At 35.3% G+C, this 25964-nt stretch overlaps 2 protein-coding genes across 2 annotated transcripts; one reads left to right on the top strand and one right to left on the bottom strand.

Annotated features, from left to right (window-relative positions):
• Positions 1–1668: 1668 nt before the first annotated feature.
• Positions 1669–5631, bottom strand: LOC110750957 (basic helix-loop-helix (bHLH) DNA-binding superfamily protein). The gene is made up of 9 exons (XM_088244447.1): positions 4928–5631; positions 4370–4745; positions 3783–3857; positions 3414–3479; positions 3042–3107; positions 2738–2800; positions 2527–2571; positions 2316–2360; positions 1669–2169 (listed from the first exon to the last, which is right to left on the bottom strand). Exons 1-9 carry the CDS (start codon positions 5203–5205, stop codon positions 2035–2037), a joined length of 1149 nt encoding a protein of 382 aa, XP_088100573.1. The 5' UTR covers positions 5206–5631; the 3' UTR covers positions 1669–2034.
• A 9523-nt stretch (positions 5632–15154) lies between these two features.
• Positions 15155–19385, top strand: LOC110751001 (NADPH:adrenodoxin oxidoreductase, mitochondrial-like). The gene is made up of 13 exons (XM_021951416.2): positions 15155–15408; positions 15505–15609; positions 15825–15938; positions 16036–16089; positions 16223–16339; positions 16497–16606; positions 16696–16769; positions 17383–17444; positions 17602–17800; positions 18065–18125; positions 18270–18337; positions 18660–18805; positions 19029–19385. Exons 1-13 carry the CDS (start codon positions 15286–15288, stop codon positions 19251–19253), a joined length of 1458 nt encoding a protein of 485 aa, XP_021807108.2. The 5' UTR covers positions 15155–15285; the 3' UTR covers positions 19254–19385.
• Positions 19386–25964: the final 6579 nt, after the last annotated feature.

Raw genomic sequence — 25964 nt, 5'->3', positions numbered from 1 at the left:
GAATCAAGAAATGTGAAAACAACTAACTTAGAAAAGTATCAAGGATGAATATTCTCATTAGTATTTGTCTATAAATGAAGGTCAACACAAGGAATCTCATAGTATATTGATGGATGTGGGAAAAAACACAAAAAAAATTGGAATCTGATTGGACTGATAGTGATTATTAATCAAACAACTCACAACTTATCATGGTACCATTCATAGATTGAGTTGATTAGTCCATAGATCACGTCGACTAGTCGATTAAACAACTTATTAAGCTGAATGTTACCAATTTTTTTATACTTGTGACCTAGTTTTAAGATCTGACTTTTCGAATTTGGTTTGAATGGTCTAGCTGTTATCTTAGTTTTCATCTTAGTATGAACACCTCCTCTCTCTTTTCAGATCAAAAATGTAACTGGAGGGAAAAAAACAAAAGAAAATTTGTTAAGGCAAAGTTGGAATTAGATTAAACTAAGTACTAACAAGAAATGAATTGATCTAATTGGAAAAACAATGGTTATGGTTTGTTTTTTCTCTTGAAGACTATTCAAATGTTTTGCTTGAACAACTCTCTCTCCCTCTCTTCTCTTGTCTTCTTCATCCCCATAAACCCACATGGACAGACTGAGAAGGTTACGTTACGTAACGTTATGTTACAACTAGACTGCGGTGAAGTCAAGTCAACTGGTGGAAAATATCGAACCGATTGGGCCGGTATGCATATAGATGGGCCCATCTAAGTTCATAGCCAGCCCAAAGCTACTGTAAATTCCCAAGTGAGCTTTGTTAACGGATCCAATCCCATTTTAAATTAGAAAGTTTGGCTTGTGATTTCAAAATTATTATTATTTTAGTTGGATTGATACACTCGACATTTTCATAACTATGTTAAAAAAAATTGCGATTTTTTTCCATGAATTGCTTGGTTTGGAAAATGCACGCATTATTTATACAATTATAGTCAATAAAATTCATGTATTATAATGAGATTCTGAAAGTTGTGTACATAGAGAAAATCCATGTTTGTGCAAAGAAACCAAAACATGTCATATTAACTGTGAGTACTCACTATAAGAGTTCGACTCATGAATCTAAAAGGATAAGCCTTCTAACCCTACGATTTGAAGCGTTTATTCATATTAGGATTATTACCACTTATAATCCCTCGTGGTTTTCAAATTCATTCATAATTGAGGAAAATTTTGAAATTCGTTAAATTTAAGAACATGTGTGAAAAAAAAACAAATGCATGCAAGCCAAGTCATATCAGATTAAGATTATTACCACTTTTAATCCCCCATGGGTTTTCAAATTCATTCATCATTGTGGAAAAATGGGAATTCGTTAAATTTAAGAAAATGCGAACCAAACGTACACATGCAAGTCAAGTCATATGATTCATCCCAAGTGATGTTGCATCCCACCATTTGATGGACGACACGTCTCAAATCATGAAGATGCTGTAGAATTATAGTTCGATGGAATTGACATGGGGTCACAAGATGTTGGGACAAATGGGTTAATTTGTGTACGTTAGCTAGCAGGATTCTTTGGGGATGCTCTTAGGCAGCATCTCAATAGCTAGCTAGGTCTTTTTCTGGCTTTTCCTCTTCGAATAATATCTTACATCAAATTGATACACATGTGCTGAATAAGATTCAATCTAAACAACATTTAAAATGACTAATGGTACTCATACTAATTCATTAATACCGAAGAATATACAAGAACAGCTAGCGTTGTTGTAGCATCCAAAATATAGAAGATTTATAGATAAATTAAACTTAATAAAAATTAGGGAGTTTAAGGACTTCCTAATCCCAAAGAGAATCACACATGCATGCATACGTGGGATACGTAGGTACGTACGTATACGTACATACAGAGATTTAAATAACTATTGTATAGCATCATGAGCAATCAGCCTTTTGATTTTAGCAGAGTGACTGCTCATGATGTTATATCATTAATTTCCATGAAGCTCGATTTCGATTGATAGAGATATAGCTAGAGTGTGCTACCTAGCTAGCTACGGCGTTCATTAATTTACTGGAAACCTCCGCCAAGAGCTGGAGCCCAATAGTCTGCTCCGTTGTCGCTCCCAACTTGGAGGGTACATGAAACTGGAACTAAACACAACCCCCTACTCCTCAGGTCCTTCTTTGCCTCTTCATCAGCATCCTAACAAGTTTTTAACCAGCAAAACAGATTACTTAATCAACTTAATTCATTACTAATTATGTTATGTCCCGTTTTATATGATCGAAAGATCGTGAAGAAATTAAAGGAGAATGTTGTTGTATCAAGCATGCATATTGTCGGAGTACCTGCTCGGGAGCTCCTTTCCTCTTCATGCAATTGTCATTGAGCAGCTAATCAGAACAATAATGCAAAAGCATTAGCAATTTAATTAGCATTTGACTAGCTAGTTTGACTTGATTAAGCTTTAAAGCTGAGCATGGCATATTGCTGCTTTACACAGTACTGAAAAAAGCATAGTGCCCTTTGAGGATGTAAAGTATATGCGTATATAAATACCTGACCAGGGTCTTCAGGAAACATACAATTCCTCTCCCCATGAACCTAATTAACAAGACAAATTCTGATTAGGTTAAGATAATGAATCAATTAATGACTAATAATTAGTAATCTTGCACGTGGGAGAAGAGAGAGGAAGAGATGGAGGTATTGCTTTGGGAAGGGAGAAATGAATAGGTTAATTTGTATGTTGTTTTTGTTTATAACTTACTGCAGACTGCGGCTGCTGCCGCATGTTTCCTGATCCACTGCCCAAGTAAGGTAAGCTGAGGGCCTGCATCCAAGGGGGGAAAAGAGAAGCCATGAAGTGAAGACACGTATGAAAGCCGTATATTTTTACAACTTCAAAAAACTAGAGAGAGAGAGACAGAGAGAGAATATAAATTGAAAGGAACAATTTGAAGAGAATGGAACTTTAACGGTGTGAGTGTCTCTGTGTGCCAGCCCCAATTGCAAGTACCAACCCATGGTTGTCTGCAAAAGGTTAGAGAGAGAGAGAGAGAGAGAGAGATCACCTCAATTTGACTCTGAAGGAATCTGATGTACCCAATAGCTTCTAACAAGACAGAGGCTGTGTCAGTCTGCAAAAGAGATAAAAAGCCACACCACAACCCTCCAAAGTCATACCATGTCTTCTTTAATGCTTAAAGGTTAAAGGAAACCCTTCATTTTATACTAGTAAATTACTAAAATAGGAACCAAACAAAAAATGTCAAGCTTTTCGTGCGGAAATTATTTAAGGAGAGTTCTCCATATGGGCTTTTTTTTCATACCAAGAATTGTGCTTAATGTAGTATATTATTCCATTTTAAACTATATATTAGCTTAATTAATTTTATTTTGAAGGCTTTTTAGCTGCATAAGATAGACGGGTAGAGCTAGCATACCTTCCCAAATGGGGAAACTAGCTGATGAAGGGCTGTAATTCTGTCACCTAATTTCTCCTTCCTCACCTGAATGCGCACAGAAGATATATAAATAAGAGGTGGATATAAATGCAGGTCTCTTGTGGTTAAAATAAGAGGGGATAAATAGATAAAAGAATCATCATGATTGATCAGAAATAGACATTCAAGAAAGACAAGTATATACTTCCACCTACAGTTACAGATGTTTTTGTGTTTGAGTGTGTGTCTTTGTGTGAAAGATATGTGTGTGTGTGTGTGTGTGTGTGTGTGTGAGAGAGAGAGAGAGAGAGAGAGAGAGAGAGAGAGGTTTCTGTATTCTGTCGTCTGATGATCAGTTAGAAACGTTACCTTGAAGGTTGGCGTTGAAGAAGGTTGAACCCTTGCTCTCTTAAGCGGCCCACCACCATTTGCAGTGCTGTTACACTTTAGAGAGAAAGAAAAAAGAAAACCAAGAGGAAATATAATAAATTAAGAATCGTGATTGGCTTGTGTTGATTAATTAACATATAAAATTATATAACTAGATTTTATAAATAAATAAATAAATAAAATAACTATGAACAAATTTATGGCTAATTTAGAGAGCGAAAAAGGAAGCTGATTCATTCCTCCAAGTTAATGTAAGATTCTAGAAATGGGATTAATTTAATCTTGAGAAGGCCTTATATTAATCCCAAAAATAACAAAAAATTTGAGAAGAGAAAACCATCTCATAAATCATTATTCCTTTTGATGACTCCATAAATCTTTCATACACTTAACTCATCCGCATTAATTCATGCATTTAAAAAACCTATTTAAATCTGAAATAGAAAAGAAAGAATTTTCGAAACCCTAGGAAATCAAGAATATGTGATTTTTTTTTTCTTCATATGGAGACTAATATATCATGGACTCTCTCTCTCTCTCTCTCTCTCTCTCTCTCTCTTAATTACCTGGTCAGACGATCGATGTGGTGGAGGATGCCTCACATCTGACTTGCTAGAAAAATCCAACATGCTGGTGTTGAAACTCGTCACACAAGAAGACTTAGGAGAGGATGAGGCAGAAGCAGTTGATTGCATAATTTGAGACAAAGAAGACAAAGCCGCTGACTGAAAATCTTGATGATGTTGGTGATCATTAACCCCTTGCTGGTGTCCGTACACAAAGCTACCGCATCCCGAGCTTTCTTGCTTCACATCAGCAGCAGGAGCATTTGGAGCCTGCGTGCTACTTAATATTTGCTCCTCCCAATTCTCCAGCTTATTCTTTGCTTGATGAAATTGCCTCATGAGAGCCCCCTTCTCATCTTCGCCTACCAATCCACCCCTGACAGTTGAAAAACAAATCAAACCCCGATCCACTAATAATAAGCTAACCTTGAACTAATTAACAAAATGTTATCTAAATAACAAAAACGATTCATTTGTCTTCAAGCACATGATATAAAGACCATGCATGCAGGCAGCCATGTAAGAGAGAGAGAGAGAGAGAGAGAGAGAATTAATTACAAGAGGAGTTGGCTCCAAGACTCTGGAAGCTCCTGGATGTTATCGTCAATATGCCAAGAAGGAAAAGGAAGTCCTGAAGAAGTTGTTGATGGAGAAGAGGAAGTGTTTGGTACGAACTGTGGAATGAAAAAAGAAGGAGGAGGAGGAGGCGGCGGCAAGAAAGGAGAAGTAACAGATGGCTGGGTTGGTGGCCTCATGCTATTGATGTTCCACCAGTTAGGGTTTCCGGCCATCATTTGTTGCACCGGTGAGCTCTGCAAATTAACACCTCTATTCATGCCTCTTATTATCTTCTGATTCTGAACGAGAGCTGAGCTATAGCTAGCGAGCTTCCTTTTGTTCTCTTTTTGTTGGTTTCTCTAATATATATCGATCTCAGCTGGCTCCCTTGGCTTCTTTTTTTTTTTGGTCTTTTGTTGAAGCTCCCAAAACAAGTCTTTGTAGAAACTTTGAGAGGTCCTCCTGCACTGGATTAAGTAGTACTAGGGGGAAAACCCAGGTCCTGTTTTGAAGAGAATTTGAATAATTATGGAGTTTTGAGAACCTTTGTCTTTGTTGTTTCCTTCTCTCTCTCTCCTCTCTCTTTTTTTCTCTAGCTAGCTCATTTCTTTATTACTCTGATCTGCTTTTTTTCTTTCTTCCCTTTCTTTTATGTTTTTCTTTTCCTTCTTTGCTTTTTCTCTGCTTTTACTTTATCTCAAAGTGGGACAGAAAAGGTGGTAGCAATTCCAATTAATTAAGTAAACTAAAAATTGGATCTCACTAGGGTGACTGTGAGTGCACAAGTTTTCTCTCCATCCCATCAACTCATCTGGCATCTGCTGCCAAGGTTATATAAGTATATGAAGACAAGGACATAGTGGTATATTTACTGTCTGTTGTAGGTAAATGATGATCCATGTATATTAACCTAACATTAAAACGTAACAAAAAAATTGAGAAAACTAACGAGCATGACTTTAATAATTAATTGTTGAGGGATGAACTAATTAATAGACTTAATTGATCTGCTAAATGATAAGAAATGCTGAGTATTAATTCATTGCGTGTCGAGTCATTTATCAATCAATACAGAGGAATATCCATCGAGAGATAGCCACCTTATTCTGAGTCACTCTTAGATTTCTTGATTGTCATGCATCTATCTGGTTTAGAATTATATTTTCCTTGTTGATTTTGCTTTCATTATATCTTGATGAATTGATGTATAGGCCAAATATTGTGAGGTCAATCATCAATACGAATTTAGAAAATTCCTATCCCTAATACGTAACCTAAACTTCCATTTTTGTTAACTTACGGATTTAGGGAAAGCGACATAGTTAAGGCAACTTTAAGCCTAAAATTCAAGGCATGAAATTCTACGTAAGTATTAAGTTACGTTTAATAAATCGTCTACGTATAGGGAGTCAATGAATTATGTACAATTTCAAGACATAAAATTCTACGTAAGTATTAAGGTACGTTTAACAAATCGTCTACGTACGTCCTAGGACGGAAATTATTTGTTGCCCCCACAAAAGACTTTCTTAAAAATTAATCATCTTAGATTGAAAACTTGCAAATATATAATATTAACAAGGAATGAATGACGATTACGAAATTGATAGTCAGGAGATGATGAAAATATGAGCACTGGCATTACTAGAATTGTTGTCACCCACATAGACTCTAGTGGATGATGTATGCGTCGTAACCCTATCTGCTTGTAAGATTGCTCTAACTTATTAAACTGGTATTTAAAATATATATATATATGGTAAATATGAGGAAGATATATAACCCGTGAGAGTATAGAGGGACGACCGACATTCCACAGTATGTACACTTTTCGAGAGGTCAATATCTAGGGTTTGGAGATCCCTAATCTCAGGTCTCCAAGAGAATGATTGCAATTTCCTAGAATTATGATTATTCTATATTTGGATTGGACTTTACCCCCATGTTGATAAACGGTCACCTTTCTATAATATTGACGCCCAAAAAGCAATAAGGAGAAGTTTGAAGTTAATTTAAACGACACCATAAGTTTTTTTTTTAAAAAAAAAAATTTAGAAAAGGGAAAGGAAACCATAAGTTTTATATATTTTATTTTAGGTGACATACTTGTCTCGAATTAGTTTCATCCTCTGCTCTTCAAGTGCAAGGTTCGATTTCCCCTTTTCCTAATATCTAAGGCTTGACCGAAGCTTGCTACTTGCTATTGCAAATTGCAAATTGCAATGTCCATGAACCTTCCAATAATTAAATCACAATATTATTGGAAGCAATAACCAAAATAAAAAAAAACAATAAAATTATTCTCCTGTGGTATAATTAATCATTTATTCCCACGACATACATTCCCTTAAACCGCATTTTAATGCAATAAACAAACAAACAAAAGAACCCTTAAATCTCGAGCTTGCCCGAAGAACATAACAAATAGCCTTATTATTTTGGGCACATTAAAGGAGGGGGGAAATGGGCATGTCTGGTCCGTACTGCCAAAAATCTTTGTCGGGGGCGCCATGTCTTTTCCAGCACACCCAACTTTCTCACTCGTCTTTTTATTTTTAATTCTTTGGCTCTCTTCAAATCTCCAACGATATAAAACAAACAAAGATCAACCACCTTTCCTTTGTCCTCACCTTACCTCCCTTATATTCTTCTCTCTCTAATACTAGCACTTAGATTATTCTATATAGGCCCTTCTTCCAAACCCAAAAGTTCAAGGTTCTTGCTTCATTCAGGCCTTAGCTACTAAGATATGTGAACTTGTGGCTCAAATTTCTTGCACCAAATATCACGTTTTATCTACGAGATTGATTTTTCAACAAGTTTACATTAGTTGGTCAACATATACCTAATATTTAATGTGAAAACTAAAAACAGCGTATATATGTGCGTGAAAAATCATCAATCGTTGTTGATGTATTGTGAACTTTATTGTGAATCTCACATACATCAATGACATGACATATAACCCACACAGATATAAACGGTAATTGTTATAACCATAGCATTTGGGTATTTCTAATTTATAACATAATATTTAAAAATGGGGTTCAATATGGACTTCAAATTTTTCTTGATGTAACATTCGGTGGGGATTCTTTTTTTCCAGAAACATGCCACATGTTTCCATTGAACTATTTTGTAACTTGTAATGATCACAGTACAGTAATAGGACAAACTTCTGCCCATTGCGGCAACACACCTCCCTCACCATTCTTCATCATCATGAGCTCTCTAAGATTTTTTTTTTTTTCTTGTTTTTTTTCTTTTGGCTTCGGCAGTAGACAATATAGCTGAATGAATGGTACGAGTTGCTAGCTGTTAAGCTGCATGTTTTTCAATATAATTCATTTCAAAACTTAATTAATTAGCAATTGATAATGAAATCGACATTTTTTGAAACTTGGCATGTCGTTTCCTTGAAGTCGAATATAAACCCCATAAAAGGGTGTGTTCTTTTGTTTCATATAGGCCATGCTTGATCATTGGATTCTCCATCACATGCCTTAATAAACCCCCCCTTAAGATTTATGCATTATTCCTATTTATGATCCCTAGACAGCTAATCTTATATAATATAAGCTTTGTAGGGTATATCATAACCCTAATAAAAATCCTGGTTTAATTCTTTTCTTATTTAAATGCTAACTTTAACCAAAAGGTACTGCTACAAGTAGGCAAATCCCCCATCTATGACAATGAAGACAAACACATAGAAATTATAAAACTTTTATGTTTTTAAAATGATTTTTTTTTTCTCTTGTGCTGTTCTATATGAACTCCACTACCCTTCTCCAACTTTCACTTTTGCAGCTGACTATATAGAGTTGTATGCAGGCAACTATTATGTTGGAGATGAAAGTTGGGAGCTCTCTGTTTTTCGGTTAAAATTTAGCTAAAAACACACAAAAGTTATTTTAGAATTTCTCTATAAAATTTAAACTTCAATCATACTCTCTAGGTTAGTGATTCATATAACTGCAATAATTCTTTTTTAATTCAACAAAAATGGTTCATCTCTATAAATTATACGAAGCCACTATTAGTCCATTCTATCTCATCCGATTTTATTTTATGAGCTGGATAGGGAGCATGGTTGGAGGTGGGTTTTCTCACTTCCTCCCTAAATTTTATCTAAGGAGGTGATTTAGGGAGTTCATTATTGCGGATGCTCTTACAAAAGTGTAGAGTTATGTTTAGTCTCTCAACAGTATATAGATATATATGTAAATAATTAAGAAGTTGAAAAAAAAAAAAAAAAAAAAAAGGAGAAAGAGAAGAGGATGCCACTTGTCAGAATTAATCAAGTTTATGTTTAGCCACTTGTCATCCTTATATAATCATGTTAAAAAGGAAAAAAGAAAAAATAATTTTTACTTTTGTAATATATGTGTTTTCGTGTAGTCAATTTCAAAACGCAATGAAAGAAACTCATCACATTTGAGCATGTAGTCAATTTCAAGTTTCAACATCAAACTGACAAGTAATCCAAATTTCCTTAAACTTACGCTACTTGCGGTACTACTGCACTGCACCGAATGCATTGTTAATTCTAATTAAGAAACTGTTCAGGTCTTCTTTTTTCTTAATTAAACTGTTTCCATGTCTTTGTTTTTTTTTTTTTTCATTAAGAACACCTGGTACATTCAAGGACGTTGCTGGAAGAAAATGATGTTTTTGGCTCAATTGCGTGCACGCATTTCGATGCTCATATCCAGACTATCCTTATCCTAAAATATATGGGTTTTATTTATTGAGAGGATCAATCAGTTCCAAAGTTTAATTACCATTCTCTCAGGATCTAATTCCATTCGAATCTGCTTAGTTCCATAAAATTTTTACATTTAAATCTTTTCCTATGCGGATGTGCGGACATGCAGAAATTATGCATTTTATATTACCCTTCTTGCTTTTCTCCCGATTTACAATGGTATATGCACGGTAATAACATGCAAATATTCGAATAAGAAAATAAATGTATATATATGTTTGTCTGTGTGACGGTTATATATATATATATATAAGTGGTTTGTTATGTGCAAAACACTCTTTATATGCTTTCTATATTTAACAATTAATTGCTAAAACTATGTAACTTTGTTGTGCCCCCTATTTCCAAAATATAGAGTTGATTTTGATCCACAAGCAAGTGAGTAATTCTTTGGTGTGATCATGATGTTATCAATTAAATCATATTATCATACGTGTATATATTTATTAATACTACATCATAACTCATGACACATCAATCTTTATAATTTCTCCAAATTAAAACACCCAAATTATTATTTTGTAGTTTCATTACAAGAAAACAACATTATTAATAATCACCTCATCTTGTGTCACTAATGTTATGAGAATGTGAAGGGAAAAATGTCCCGCATTGGAAAATTAATAGAGCTTGAAATAGCTTATAAGGTGTTGCACTACTCCCCCAATTACCAATTGATTTTAAGGTGAAACCTCAACTTTCTTCCCGGTTCTTGTTTTGTTCTAGTATTTATGCTACTTCGCTACTAACTCACTAAAGTATATAATTTAAGTAAAGTAAGAAATCAATCCATGTAAAATATTAGAAAGGAATAATCTTGGCAGACAAACAAAAGGCCATATCTCAGTAGATATAAACAAATCCTTCAATCATTCTCAGTAGCGAATAAACAATCGCATTTCTCTCTCTTAAATACAGCTACAATACTGATCCCAATAATCTCCACATCATGCTTTTTATAGTTTATTATCACATACAAATTTGTCTTCTTATATATCCAAATATCAAATAATTCTTTTTAGCCCCACTTCTGCTTTTTGTATAATAATTATATATCCACACCATTTATAAATTCCTTTAGAGGGAATTATTTCAAGCAACTTTTGCTTTTTTTCATTGCATAATGTCAAAGCCAATGTGATTAAAGAGAAGAAAAGTCAAACTAGAGAGACTTAAAAATGATTAATTTACACTGAGAAATGACAAGAATGAGTGAGATTGTAATAAAAAATAATAATTTTTTTCGAGAAAAAAAACGAAGAGACAAGTTTGAGTTGGACTATCATTTTCAACGAGTCGTTTAGCTAGTCCAAAATATATTTCACATAATCTATTTCGAAATAATGTACTAACAATTATAGAACAAAATTAAAAATAAATTATTTATACATGCTAGAAACACAAATTAGGTAAATGGAAAAACCTCTCACATGCTAGATCACGTGCCTGACGGGGGGTCAGCGGCCCACATGCTGCCACACGTGTAAAGTGTGGGTATTCAAAAAACAAACAATATTAAAACATGATAAATAAAAAAGTTTATGATGATTCGTGAGCTCTTTCTTTTTGTCCCAAAATAAATACATTTGATTGAGCTCTTTCACGTGCGACCACCCAATCACATGGCAACTAGGACTTTTTTGTTTTGTTTTTTTTTCCTGTTCCAATGGCAACTGGGAGTATGGGAGCAACTTTATGTTTGGACTGGACTGGATTTATCGAGGGAAAGGTAAAAATTTATCAACAGAAAAGGTAAGAATGGGGGAACATTTTGTGTGAGAATTCGAGGTATGCGAAAATTTGTGACTGTGTAGTGGTTCTTAAATTGATATCCAAGTTTTATTTTGTCCTTTAATTCTCGCACGTCATCCGATTTAGTATTTTCATCAAATTCTGTCAATCAAAAGTGTAAAATTGTCAATTTAGACACAATTATTCTTTAAAAACAAGTGATAATTAAAATGACTACAACATGAAACTCAGTATAAGTTCAGACGATCATTGCGATTAAAATCTCTAATTCAAATGTTCAATGAAATGGTAGTTTAGGCATCCTCCATATAAAAACAAAGAAGTCAAATTCAAGTTCAAATCAGGTTAAGCCAACAAAAAAGGAAAAAAAATCTCAAATTGATGTAGTTTTTGAGAAATTACAAAATATATATAAAAGAGACTTTAGGGAGGCGGTTGTGGGCCCGAATTTGCGCGACCGTCCGTATGAGTTCCATACGAACAGAATTCTTTCTCATTGGGCTTTCTAGGTGTGAAAGGGACTTAAAGGTAATGGACCATATTGTCCCTAGTGAGGTGGACCCAACCGAAGGCCCACTACCAGCCATTTGCCCCCCTTCTCACAAAAAGCAAAAACCGCCTCTGGATGCCGACCTTTAACAACTTCTCTCTCTCCTCCGCCCTTCGTTGTTTTTAATGTTTTTTTTGTAATTTCTGCCCACGAAATGATCAACCTGGGGCCCACACCGTAATTATGCCTCCCTCTTTTTTATTTTTAAAATGAAACTCGGTTTCATAAGTTTCATATTTTACAATTTTTATGACGTCACCTACACGTCAACTATGACATCATATATGTCCTTTTTATTTTTTCCTTTTATATTTTATATGGAAGACATTTTGGTTTGGTTGACATCTGTTGACTCCGGTCAACATAATTGTCTTGTGGATAAGTGCTGGGGTCAACACATAATTATGGATTTTGGATAGTAAATTTATGTGGTTAATCATTAATGCTCCTAAAAAGTAGGTAAAAACGAAGCGCTAGCATGTCAATCAAAATATGAGTAATGTTAGGCATATTACATTGTGTATCACTTTTCTAATGGATGTGGTGCCCACCAATATAATGGGGCCCACCTCTATTAAAAATATGGTATGCCTAGCATTTTCGTAAAAATATTTTAGTGTATGAATGTGTTTGGTGTGTTATATTTAGCAAACATCTTAATTCTTAGGCACCTATTTTTTCCCTTTTCTTTTATTCTACGCTTCATTCATTCTATTTCTCAAGGCTTTAGAGATAAAGGGCATGTTCACTAGGACAGGATTGAGCTATTTAGCACTAATCATGTCTTCAATCAAACATGGGCTTATTTTAGCAACTTGATTTGTTTGGATTAGAAACTCACTAAGTGGGCTTATATTAGACCCTTTAAAATCATGGGCTTAACTAACACCAGCCCAAAATAACAACAAATTTGAGAAGACGACGCGACCTAAAAGAAAAACACGCGAGCTAGCTCTTCATCTTCGCGCCCAAAAAACAGCTGACCAGTTAAGAACTCGAGCTTCATCTCCAACATGCAGTATGGACCGGGTTCTAAGGCTGACCCGGATATCCACCTACCTGTCTTGACTTTCAGGCCTTGTTTGGTAGGCCTCACTAGACTGGACTGGACAAAATAATACTTAAAACCCATGTTTGGTTTAAGACTGGACTAACTTAAATGAGACTATATAGCCCAAACATTCAAAAAAGGGCTCACTCGCCCTTCTAATATAGTGCGGCTGAAAATTGGTTCGCTAAATAGCGCTCTCGCTGAATAGAACAAGCGAGTCCGACACAACGCAAACCAGTTTCTTCTTCTTCTTGTCCTGCTTCGTGATATCTCGGTGCAGTGTGTATCGACTCTGCCACACAATTCTGCCATTGACCTTCATGACGGATTTGATTGCAAGAGTGAGAAGCACTTGAAATATTTCTCCATTCTGAGGGTGCCATCCACGTGGGTCTTGATTGCAAGAGTGAATTTCTTGTTTCTGATGATGCTTTCAGGCCACCTGAAATTACAGAGCCTATGAATGCTGTGAACAACATGGTCATCAACCAATTGAACGACTCTGTTTGTACTTGAAGTGGGCTTTGTCAGTTTTCAATCGTGGATATCAGCGACATCGCAAATTCCTGAACTCAAATGCACGAAAGGTTTGCTTGTTTCTTTGTCTTATTTTGTTGCCATTATTGCTGGTTCAGAGTCCATTGGTTTTGTTCATAAGATTCATAGGTTTCAATCTTTGAAGAATTGGGTTTGGGGCTTAATGCTTCCGGTGTTGGGCAAAAGTCCATAGCACAACATGCACTCCAACTGTTTGCTAAAATGTGGCACTCAGTTGGGTTATGCAATGGGGTGGTAATGCAATTCTTGATTTTGATCTTGGCTACCACATGGGCATTCGAGACAAAGGTAGTGGTGAGTTTCTCAAGAGTTGCTTCATTGGAGGACTAATGACATGCTTAGTCATTGGTTTGGCACCAAAACATGCCAAATTTTAGTCTTTTTTGCGGTTGTGTTGAGTAGTCTAGCTTATCTATTAGATAACGTGTCCCCTTTTTTTGTGGTTGTGTTGAGTAGTCATTGGTTCGTCACATTACATTAGTCATATATGTGATATGAATCATACACTCTGTGCTTTTTGAACATTCAAATTGAGATAGATGTTTTTTGTATGTCTGCAATTGACATTGACTTTTAAGCCTTACATGAGTTTGTTGATTTTGATTTTTTGGTCAAAATGTAGACCTCACTGAAGATCAAAGCAATAAGAAGTAAAGTTTTATCTTGTTATGTTCAGTATTCAATTACTTTCCATGGACGGTCATCATTGACTAGGTTTCTAATTTATATTGTTAGCTTTGCCTGATGAAATGTAATCACATACTTAAGATAGATTTTTTTATTTTTTTTTTCACTTTGGTAGGTGGCTTTTTGTGATTGAAGAAGACATCAAGGGCTTGCATTGCTTGCACTTATATTTTGACAATGAATGAAACTTTTGGATCATGACTTCTGAAGGGAACTAGCAAAATACTAGACTTATGCTAGTTACATTTAGGCCCAAGAATTAATAGTTTGTAAGGAAAAATGAGAGTAAATATGTATTCCGCTTATATTGTGAAATGAAATTTTCCTACATGGGTATTGAGTTTTATTATTTATTCTTGAATGGGTGTTGAAATTTACATATATAATGGCATTCAAAAATTGCTATGAATGGGCTTGATGGCATTTTTGAAATGCTTTCTTTGTTGATTTGTTAGGAGTTTGTGGAGAAATTCTAACTTTGAATCTACATGTAAATTTGGTATCTAGAAAGTATGTTCATAGTTTTAAGATCTTATTAAATTACATTTAATTATCTAAAAATTATTATATTTAAATATTTAAATAATTATTTTTTAGTCCGACACAGCACCAAACATAGGTCTTCACTATTTTTACACTCCAGCTTCTTAGTCTGACGCAGCACCAAACATAGGTCAGTACTTAATCCAGCTTAGGCCAATCCAAGCTAATCCGAGACAGTCCCAGGATTTAGTCTAGTCCATGACAGTCCGCTGTACCAAAAGACCCCTCATTTCATTCATAATTCTCTACAATCTGACTCACGTGAGATGCACATGCTTTTGCAGCGGCAACGAAAATCAAGTTGCAGACCACATCCCCGCTGCACCACTTCTGCCCACCCACACGCTCGCTACCCCGTCAGCGCCTCCTCGACGGCGTAGCCTGAGGATCAAATTCTTCAGGCACACTTACAAGCTCACTGACTTGATCATATTCATTTTTTCAATTCAATGAAAATGGTGATTTTTCAAGCCAGGACGTGGTTCTCTAGAACCTTCACGACCGTTGCTTCTCACCCTCTGCGCGTCTGTGTCATCGGAAGTGGACCTGCTGGCTTCTACACTGCTGAGAAGGTAAACTCTTTCTATTTGTATGTGTTTTTTGTTGTTAAATTAATTTTAATAAAGCATTGAAATTTGATATGATGGGTATGAATTGAGCTGAAATAGATGCTGAAGGCGCATCAGGAAGCACAGGTGGATATCATTGATCGTTTGCCAACGCCTTTCGGGTTAGTCCGCTCTGGCGTAGCACCTGATCATCCTGAAACCAAGGTGACCATATTATTCTTAGTCTCAGTTCTTTCTTTTTTCGTAAAATAGTTCAAGAAAATTGAAGTTGGTGAACTCACACATTATCAAAAATCGAGTTTACTTCCTCTTATAAAGAGCATCCTGTGAATTTTATCAGTTTATTTTGTTGAATTCTCTTGGTGTGGCGAGGAATAAATTTCTTATCTGAGCTTATTTTATTAGAAAACTTGCAACAGATTGTGGTCAACCAGTTTACGCGGGTTGCGCAACATGAACGCTGCACATTCTTTGGAAATGTCACTCTTGGTTCCTCTGTAACTCTCCCTGAGCTCCGTGAGTTGTACGACGTGGTGGGGTTCTGACTCAATATGTGTAAATAATGCCGGCATTGGCAATGCCATTCTTGGTATGCTTAATTGTTTGACCAACATTATGTGCAAGACGCAGGTTGTGCTTGCCTACGGTGCTGAAAGTGATAGAGTTCTTGGTATCCCCGGAGAAGTATGTTTTGCTTGTTTTGGTTTTGTTTCTTTAATATTATGGTGCTCTTTGATCAATAGAATGGATAGAATTGCAACTAATGTTTTAAATACAATGTTTTTTTTTTAAATAATTGGTTTATACCTCTTTCTAGGATTTGAGTGGCGTCTATGCAGCGAGAGAATTTGTTTGGTGGTATAATGGGCACCCAAATTGCAGATACCTAAACCCCGACTTGAAGAGCTCTGATACAGCTGTAATTCTTGGTCAGGTATCTTCATACTTTATCAAGTTAATAAATAGGATTAACCTTCTCTTAAGTTACAGTTAATATATGTACTTCATGATCCTTGTCACAACACAAACAAATAGCCTTTTATTATTACATAGGAGTTTTATCCCTACCAAACAGCTCCTTTTGGTTTCAGGGCAATGTAGCTCTTGATGTTGCACGCATTCTGTTACGACCAACAACAGAGTTGGCTACAACTGATATTGCGAGCCATGCTTTGGCAGCTCTTGAGGACAGCTCTATAAGGTTTGCTATCCCATATCTTGAGAATAATCAGACATTATAATTGCTACTTTATCTGGGTTTCATGTTTAATGATGTCAATGTCATTTCAGGAAAGTGTATTTGGTTGGGAGGCGGGGACCAGCCCAAGCAGCTTGCACTGCTAAAGAGCTGCGTGAAATTAATGGTGATTTTTAATATCACATTCGTTCTAATTCTAAGTGAAGGATATGATTTATATTTTCTTCTCTAAAATGTTTTGTTTGGATGCTATGCTGAGAAGTAATTACTTTAGGAGTGCATTTAGTCCGTTTGACCTTTTTTACAAGAGCCTGCAACTTCCGGGGATTTTAAAGTTTAAATTACACTTATTTTTGGATTGTGTGGTGGTGACATTGCAATATAATTGCAATGTTACAGCGGGATTGGACTAGGGGACAATGGGCCTTCTTGATCTTACTTGAAAGATGTCCTTGGTATTGTATAATCTATTTAAAACATTATAGAAAAGCTTATGGTATGATATTTATAAATCACTTATGAATTTCCAAGTATTGACCTCCATGTTTTATGGGAATAGATATAAGATTAATTCTGTAATAATTATAAGTAGCTTACAAAAAAGACTAAGTATTTGTAGTTTCTAATTATCTGCAATCAGATTTTGTTTGTATATTTTTGTCATAGGTCATTGGTGTAATGGTGTCATCATATTCTCACTTATAATATTACTCGGTCATCTTGTTTGTAGAGGTTTTTTATATGCGGAATTACATGAAGTTGTTGTCTTTGTTTTTCAGGTATCAAAGATCTGCATGTTCACATCAAGGAAGCTGATCTACTCACAACCCCAGAAGATGAGGTATCTAAGTTGATCTTATCTCCGTCTCTCTCAAGGTTACTGTTATAGCTAAATATAGAAATTGATGTTTTGAAGTATTCTTAGCTGTTATTGGTGGTCTATTAAGTCCCTTTACTGTTAGTAATTTTCATGTACCTTGTTGCTGTCTTTTGGTAAGGAAGAGATGAGGAATAATCGAATTCGAAAAAGGGTTTATGAGTTGCTCTCTAAGGCAGCCACGACTAGGGCTTCACACCCCAATTCAGATCCACGTGAATTGCACTTTGTTTTCTTTCGGAAACCAGATAAGTTTCTAGAGTCTAATGAGAGAAGTGGCCATGTTTCTGGTGTCAGACTCGAGAAGACAAAACTCATAGGTAATTTATACTCCATATAATTTGTAGTAAAAGTTTTTATGTATTTTCCAATGAAGTGAGGCCGTATCACATGTGAACATATTACCGAATGATTGTACCATACATCATCATCAAATGACAAAACTAATGATGGTAAAAAGGAAGAGGTCAAACATCAAGTTCCAAATAATTATGGAAGCTGTCAATAACACAAGTAAATGATTCCATTTTTTTGGTCATCCAAGTGACAATGACTAAATTGCTTCTTTCAACTTCACTTTCTAGGTGATAGACCAGGAGAACGAATGGCTGCAGGTACTGGACAGTTTGAAGATCTTGGATGCGGGTACTTTCTTTTGAAATTCCGCCGTTGCTAATTTCATACTATAGGCATACACATGCAATGTGTGTGCAGTTGCTTGTGATGAGAGAGAGAGAGAGAGAGATGAGGTACTGACAACAGTGGCAATATGCTTTCTTTCTTCTACAGGATTGTGCTTAAGAGCATCGGTTACAAATCAGTACCAGTTGATGGATTACCCTTCGATCATCGGAAAGGTATGTAGATGCTGTTATATGAAGTGATCTGGATCTTAAGTTTCCCTCAAAACTCTATGTTTAAGCATCAAAGTTGATGAGATTGTACAAAATATGGGGAAGATCATTCACTCAGATATGCTAATGCAAACTTCATACTGATTTGAAACTTTAGTTGGTTCAATCTTTAGAAGGCCTCATTCACCTGGTTCCATAGAAGTTTTGATTTGTGACAAAATGTTTCCTATTTCTGGAATATTACTAAATTAGCTTCTTGCCAGAAGTGGTTCTATATTGACCACAAGAGACAAAGCAAGGATCATAATGATGATCTTCTTTGCAGGCGTGGTTCCAAATGTTAGAGGGCGAGTTCTAAGTGATACATCTGGAGATCCTATGCTGCTCGAGAAGGGTTTGTATGTATGTGGATGGTTGAAGAGAGGACCAACTGGGATCATTGCTACAAACCTCTATTGTGCAGAAGAAACTGTAAGTGGTCTTTTACATTACTTAGATGGAAAGGTACTGGTTAATAAGGTGTATTCATGTCCATCAGTAGTGGCACATGAAGCATCTTGGAACCAATAACTATCATAATTATAGTGGCACATGAAGCATCTTGGAACCAATAACTATCATAATTAAAACCGATTATCGGATTTGATTAGGGTGATTACCAGCTTTGCTCACTTCACTAATCAACATGGCACAGGTTGCAAGTATATCTGAAGACATTAAGCAAGGAGTATTGGCATCATCATCTAGCTCGGGCAGGGAGGGTCTCCTCCAATTGCTGGATAGTCGAAATGTTAGAGTTATACCATTTGGTGGATGGGAAAAGATAGATTCAGAAGAAAGGAGGCTTGGGAGTTTAAGAAACAAGCCCAGGGAAAAATTAGCCACGTGGGAGGAGCTTCAGAAAGTAGCCACAGAGTAAATATCCATTTCAGGGTTTCTCTGTTTTCTTTTCTTTTTGTTTTGTTGTTTTCTTATACTTTTTTTTTTTTGTTGAGTTAGAGGGATACATTACAATTGAAGGAAAAGAAAGAATATTGAGATCATTTATTTATGAATTTCAGTTATTAAACCATTTTTGGCTGAACATGAGATTTCCTTGTGACTCTTTTTATGTCCCCCTTTCCCCACAAATATTTATAAATAATAATAAATAAATGAAAAGCATTTTGCTAGTTTCTGTAACATTTGGCTTGTTCGTTCAAGTGTAGGCCTTCCCATGTTTTTACCTGCATATGAAGGTAAAATAGGAAGGATGAATTTATGGTTCATTTTTTTACCGACCGACATGAGATTCAAAGGTTTTCACAAATCTTTAAAACGTGACGAAAGTGAAAAAGAAAAGAAGATGGTGCATGCAAACCCAATCATTAGTTTTCAACGATACTAAAAAAAACTCACTTAATTCTAATTGTGTTCAAGAGTAAGATTTAGGTTTGATCTCTCCTTTTTGTTCAGAATATGTAGCTTTGATTTGAGAGAATATCAATGAGGCAAAGAAAAAGAACCAAAATTCGTTTCACTTGTTACAAAGCATTTTGGTGTATGAGGATGCATAAAAGTCTAAGACTAGTTGACAATTGGTTTTAGGCATATATGCTCAAAGTCAAAGTCCACCATGTCTTTCCATGCCAAGCACTTTCAAGAGCTGCCATTTTCAAGTGACTAGCTGCTCTTAAAAGTCTCAGAGTATACGCTTATGGTGGATCTGGATCCTATCTTAGCCTAGCGAGGGATGATTGAATTGTGGAATTTCTTGTGGCCTTCAATGTCACGCCCATATGCTCTTGCTCTGCTGAAAATCCACAACACTATAGCCTCCACTAAAAAGATTGTCAAATTCAGCTGGGCAAATGCTCGAAGAGTTCCCATTTTTAAGGAAAAGTAAGACAATAGTGAATCCACACACGAATGTGTCACATACTATTCATATTTCTATAATTATACATTTTGATACGATCGCATTACAAATAGTATGTAAGATATCTTCTTAAATTGCGCCGAGACCTATCGAATGAACCCTACATTTGAAGTTCTTTTCACACTCTTTAGGGCTTTCTGCCTTTTGAAGCAAATACAAAAATGTTGTATCTGGAAATATCACCCACTTTCCAGTTTACCCTGTTGATTTGCCAAGTGATTTTGATGTAGGATGGCAATTGTGACATTGACAAACCACCAACATAAATTGAATTATTTTGCTGGTACATGAAGTGAGATTCAGGGCCTCTGGCTCTCCCCCTGACTCCAATAATTCTTGATATATATGTATGGGGACCCAATCTTATGGATCCATTATCATCTTTGCTTCAAAATCAAAATATGAGAACCAATTCAGACACTGCAGAATTTTGATACTGATTATACAAACTTTCATTTCCTTTTTGCGTGGTTTGGTTTTTTGCTGCAGGTAGGCATGTGCCATGTCAGTGTGCTTTAGAGTTCATGCCAATCACATTGCTAGCAGATTCTGGTGTAAGTGGGATTCTTTCATCTCACCAAAACTTACTTACCTAATGATTTTTGGCGTTATTGACTGAGGATAGCAACAAATGTTATCCCCGTTGTATGAAAGTCTCTCTCCCGCAAAATAGGGTTCTTCCATAAATCTGAATATAAAATTGGCGATGTTAATCAGCTAAGAACAGAGCAAGTTTGGGAATAAAAAAAAAGGGAAAAGGAAAACTAACTAACGTGACTTGTGATTGACTTGAAAGACATAAAACATCATAATTCACATTGAGACTTAATTCAAGGTATAATAATACAAGATTACAAATTAGCTTTTTGAGGTCATGATAATCTTATATTATTATTAACTCTGTGGAGGGTGGTGGGCTCCACTGCCCTTCTGATCAAGTGTGTCTGATGTGTTTCGTTGTTGATGTGGTATTATAAATTCATAGATAGCTATGATGATGGATTTGCCCATTTAGGACTAGAAGAAAAGCTATTTATTCCTTTTGATGTTGAATCAAATCCAGCATGGGGTCAGGTCAGGCTGGGTGCTATTTTGAAGATTCATGCTGTCTCCTAACCCTTACCAGAAAGTCTTTGCTCTGATTATGACAACCATTTGGCATGTTGGAGTTAGGCATTTTTGCTTCTTTTTTTAAAAGGCCTTGTTTGGTTTCAGTAATTAATATGTTATTCATTAAGAGTATTTACCTATGCATGCATCCGAGATCCTCGGTTCAATCCCCCTTTCCTGGTATCGCATATAGTTTATGTACATTGTCTGCAGGGAGGGAGGGCCTTAGCATAGCTTATCATGTTGTTTACCTCATGTGATCACTGTGGCGAAAGTACAGGGCAGAGAGGGCCCATAACCTGTCAACCACCACCAAAGATTAGATTATATGGGATTGATATAGTTTACCACTTGAGCTTGGCCTAAACAACTAAAAGCCTTTTTTTTTTTTACTTTTAAAAAAAAACCCCAAACTTAAAAGAAAGAAAGTGGGTTGCTTTGGCTGCTTGCTTGGACACCACAACCTGCTTCTTCTTGTTTTTTTTTCCTCCAAACGCTGCTCCATAACACCACACTACTACTAATGCCGCTGCCTTTGGAGGCCCACCAACAACAGGCAACAGTTTGGTACTTGAGGCCCACCTACCTTTTGTGGGCCCTCTTTGGAGATTCTCTTTTTCTTCATGTTCATCATTTTGAAAAGAAAAGAAAAGAAAATGTGAAATTACAATAAGGATACTACTTGCCTCCTTTTCGGTCTACTCATCTTTTCTATCACCTAGAAAATTTGACACATATACAAAAATAATTCATCAAAAACACAAAAAATAAACTTATGCACACATGTCATACTGCTATTAGCAAAAATATAGGAGCTCATACTTACCTAGTAAAGAATGAAGTATTTTCCTCACAATAATAAGTCATGCTTCTTCTAAAATCTATTTTTAATGCTACATCAGTATACATGAGGAACTGAAATACTTGACTCCTTCATTCTAGACAAATCATCGTTGGCACGTGTACATAATTTTTTTCTTTTTTTATAACAAGATAACTTTGTATGTGTTAGATTGTGATTTTAGAAGGAATGACTCATTCAGTAACGGAGTCAAGTAAATGTGTTTATTTATAAACTTTTTTTAGGATTTTTTTCTTTTATGATGGTAGATATAAAAGTGTAGAGGATAATTGTTTAGAATAAAGCCAAAATTGTTTTTGATAGATTTTATCTCAAAGAATAGTGAAGAAGAATTTTCGGGTTGCATTATGGTGTCAATTGACAAGTGCTTAACATGACACATCATCATCAACACCATTCAGAGCATCAAAAATAGAATTATCAGAATTGTTGACAAAATTCCAACATTTGGGGTGAAGAAGTTCAACAAAATATGCTTCAACATTTTTTTTGATAAAAGGGCATAGTATTTTATTGATAAGATAAATAAAAATATTTATAAAGCAATTAAGGTGCTGAATATGGATATAACTTCTTCAATGACCAAACGCAACAACAAGTTGAATTGATCTTGAGAGAATACGCACAACCCGAAAAATTAATAAAATTCCATAGTCAACAACCATTCTTTTGGGAATTCTTAGACTAAAACAAATCAAAAAACTCCTAAAGAGTTCCTGGGAATTATTAGACTAAAACAAACTAAAAAACAAGACCACCACTCTACCACTCTACATCATATGACAACGTTTCATGACGCCTGTTTCTACATCACAAAACAAAATATAAAAAACAAAAAAACAAAGAATCCACAGAGAAAGGAAGGGAATGAGATAGAATAGGAAGGGTGGGGGGTCGGCCGCTAGAGATTTTGTTATAGAGTTTTCTTCTAGAGCAACGATTAGGTTTATCCTCTTTAAGAAATTCCTTTTTAAATCTGCTTCAAGATTTGGATAAGCTTGGATTTGGATGCAAATAACTTTCAATTTTTACTCCATTGTTTTTGCGACCCCACAACATAAAAATTTATTTCTCAAACTGTAACAAAAGAAGGCGAGTGAAAGCTCCCGAGATTATGAAATTAGTACAAAAAGTAGTTGGTTTTTTTTGGGTCTGAAACTAAAAGTAGTTCGTTGATCAAAGAAATTCCTTCCATCCGACGGTGGAAATAAAGTAATACAGGGATGTAATTTTGTTCGTGTTGGAGGGTAACTCCAATTAATAATTGGTGAGCCGCAAGGGCGGAACTACATGTAGACTAGAGTGTGCTTCAGCCTGGTACAAGATTTAATAAAATACTAATTTGGTGCAAATTTTATAAGATATTTCCTACTCCCCACGGATATTAGTCCACCATTTGTTAAGCTAGTTGGCCCACAAAGTCACATACTTGCAATATATTTGTGGTTTGGAGGCCACGTGAGTGGGAACCATTGTTTCTTCTCTTTTCTTCTTCTTCCGATTTACAGGTTAGCATTTAGATCTACAAGTGCAACAAAGCTTTTGTGTTTATGCCTCTGTGTACATGTTTTGGATATGCTACTGCTATGAATTGTACTTTTGTTCGTGTTTCTGCTTCCCACAGTTTCAGTTTATGATTCCCACTTTGTTCTTATTGTATCAATTAGCATACCCAAAAAAAAAAAAATGGTTCTCATTGTTTTTATAGATCTTCTATACAAAAAATTAAAATTAAAATTTTAGCACACTTCTAGAAAAATTCCTGGTTCCGCCATTAGTGAGCCGGCTGCTCGTTGCAACGGGTTACCGGGTGCTTTATGTAGTGGCATCCACCACACAACGTAACGCCGTTTGTCCCCCAACAACCCATCCTCCTTTGCAACCGTGCAAACTTTAGTGCGGTCCACCCATTTGGCCTCTAATTTATTTGAATTTGATTGACGGGATAGCCCATATTTGGAAATTAAATTAAAAATATCCAAACTGAAATTTTCCTAATGTAAAATCAAACATTACTTTTACACATACCAATTTTATCTCAAATTTTTTTTTAAAAAGAAAAAGAAAAAAAAGTTTAATTATATTTTAGGTGTCATAATTTCTCTTTTTTGCTTGGGTTGAAGTCTTTTAATTGAATATTTGACGAAATTCGAGGTCATAATATGTAACTACACATGTGAGTATCATTTGGCTCTCAAAATATTTGTAATCAACGTAAAATCTATTAATTTATTCAAATTTTCTTAACAATTTTATATTTATAGTAATGAATTACTACCTAAATAAAAGTATAGGACTAAATGAGTCAAATTAGGGGAACAAAAAATGTAATTTCATTTGGTAACCGATCTTAAGTTCGAATTCCCATGACATCTTAGTTGTGTGCATGTGCGTGTATGTGAGAAACCCCCTCGTTTGTAGTTTAGACTATCGTTTATACTTAATATATATTAGTAAAAAATATATCTCAAAAAATGTGACATTGTTTTCTTAGTCCAATTTCTCATTTAGTTAGAATAAACTCTCAATTATTTTCTAACTTAAATGAACAACTCTCACTTGTTTTATTATTTTTTTGAGAACTTTTCTAGGGGCGATAGAACTCAAACCCAGGACCTTGTTTTCTTGATGGATCTTCAAAACGCTTATTTTGGTAGATTGAGTTTTTTCTTTATATCATTTGTTTACATTTGAGTTTTTTTTTCTTTCTTAATTGTTAGCAATTTTATTTTTTAGGATTAAATACCTTCTTGGTCATTGAGTTTTACATGAAAATTTAATTTGGTCATTGAGAAATTTTTATAGCCAAATTGGTCATTCTGTTTCCCAATGTTGACAATTTATAGACTTTTCATTATATTTCGTTAAGTGCAGTTTTAATTTTTATTTTTTATAGGAAGCATGTTTATTCTTCTTCCTCTAACTTGTGAGTTGCTATTAGGGTTTAACAATTTAGGAGAAATCTTGGGTTGAAATCAAAATTGTGAGGTATAAGGTCATGAAATCGATTGAGTGAGAACCATATTGTGACTTTTGATGGTAAAGAGACTGAAGGTGCTTCCTAAAAAATAAAAATAGAAACTGCACTTAACTAAAGATAACGGAATGTCTATCAATTGTAAACTTTGAGAAACACAGTAACCAATTTGGCTAAAAAAATTTCTAATTTTCATTTAAAAACCAATGACAGAAAAAGTATTTAACCCTATTTTTTAAGTTTGAATTCTTTCGTATATCGTGAGAGAGAAAAAAAATTAATCAGTTGCTTTTTTTGGCTAATGATTGTGCTTTCTTTTGGTTGGCCTTGTTTTGTTCCTACCCTCAAAATTTCCGGGAAATTTCAAAAATTCTGAGCAGCCAAACGACAGCAAGCTAGCTGGCTCTTACAAACACAGGATCACAGAGACAATTCTCTAGGAACCCACACACTCGTTCCTTTTTTCTTTTTTTTTTGGGGTCGAAAACACTCGTTTCAGTTTTCTCAAACTGCCGTTTTTTTCTTTTTCTTTTTTGGCTCTTCGGATTCCGTTGCCGTTTTGAGCCTCTCGATGTCAGCTTTCTCAAAATTCCCTCACTTTTCCCCCGACTTTTCCTTTTCTTTCCGAGCATCCAAACACCATACCGGCCAAAAACATCCCCCGCAGCGATTTCCCTATCCTCCTTGAAAACCCGAACACATTTCTGCGTCCCATCCCTTTCTGTATAGAACGGCACACGCTCACTGATAAATACCAATTTTC

The sequence above is a fragment of the Prunus avium genome, chromosome 7 (assembly GCF_965620075.1).
Source record: "Prunus avium chromosome 7, drPruAviu1.hap1.1, whole genome shotgun sequence".
NCBI lineage: Eukaryota > Viridiplantae > Streptophyta > Magnoliopsida > Rosales > Rosaceae > Prunus > Prunus avium.
This window is presented reverse-complemented; position numbering and strand designations above follow the sequence as displayed.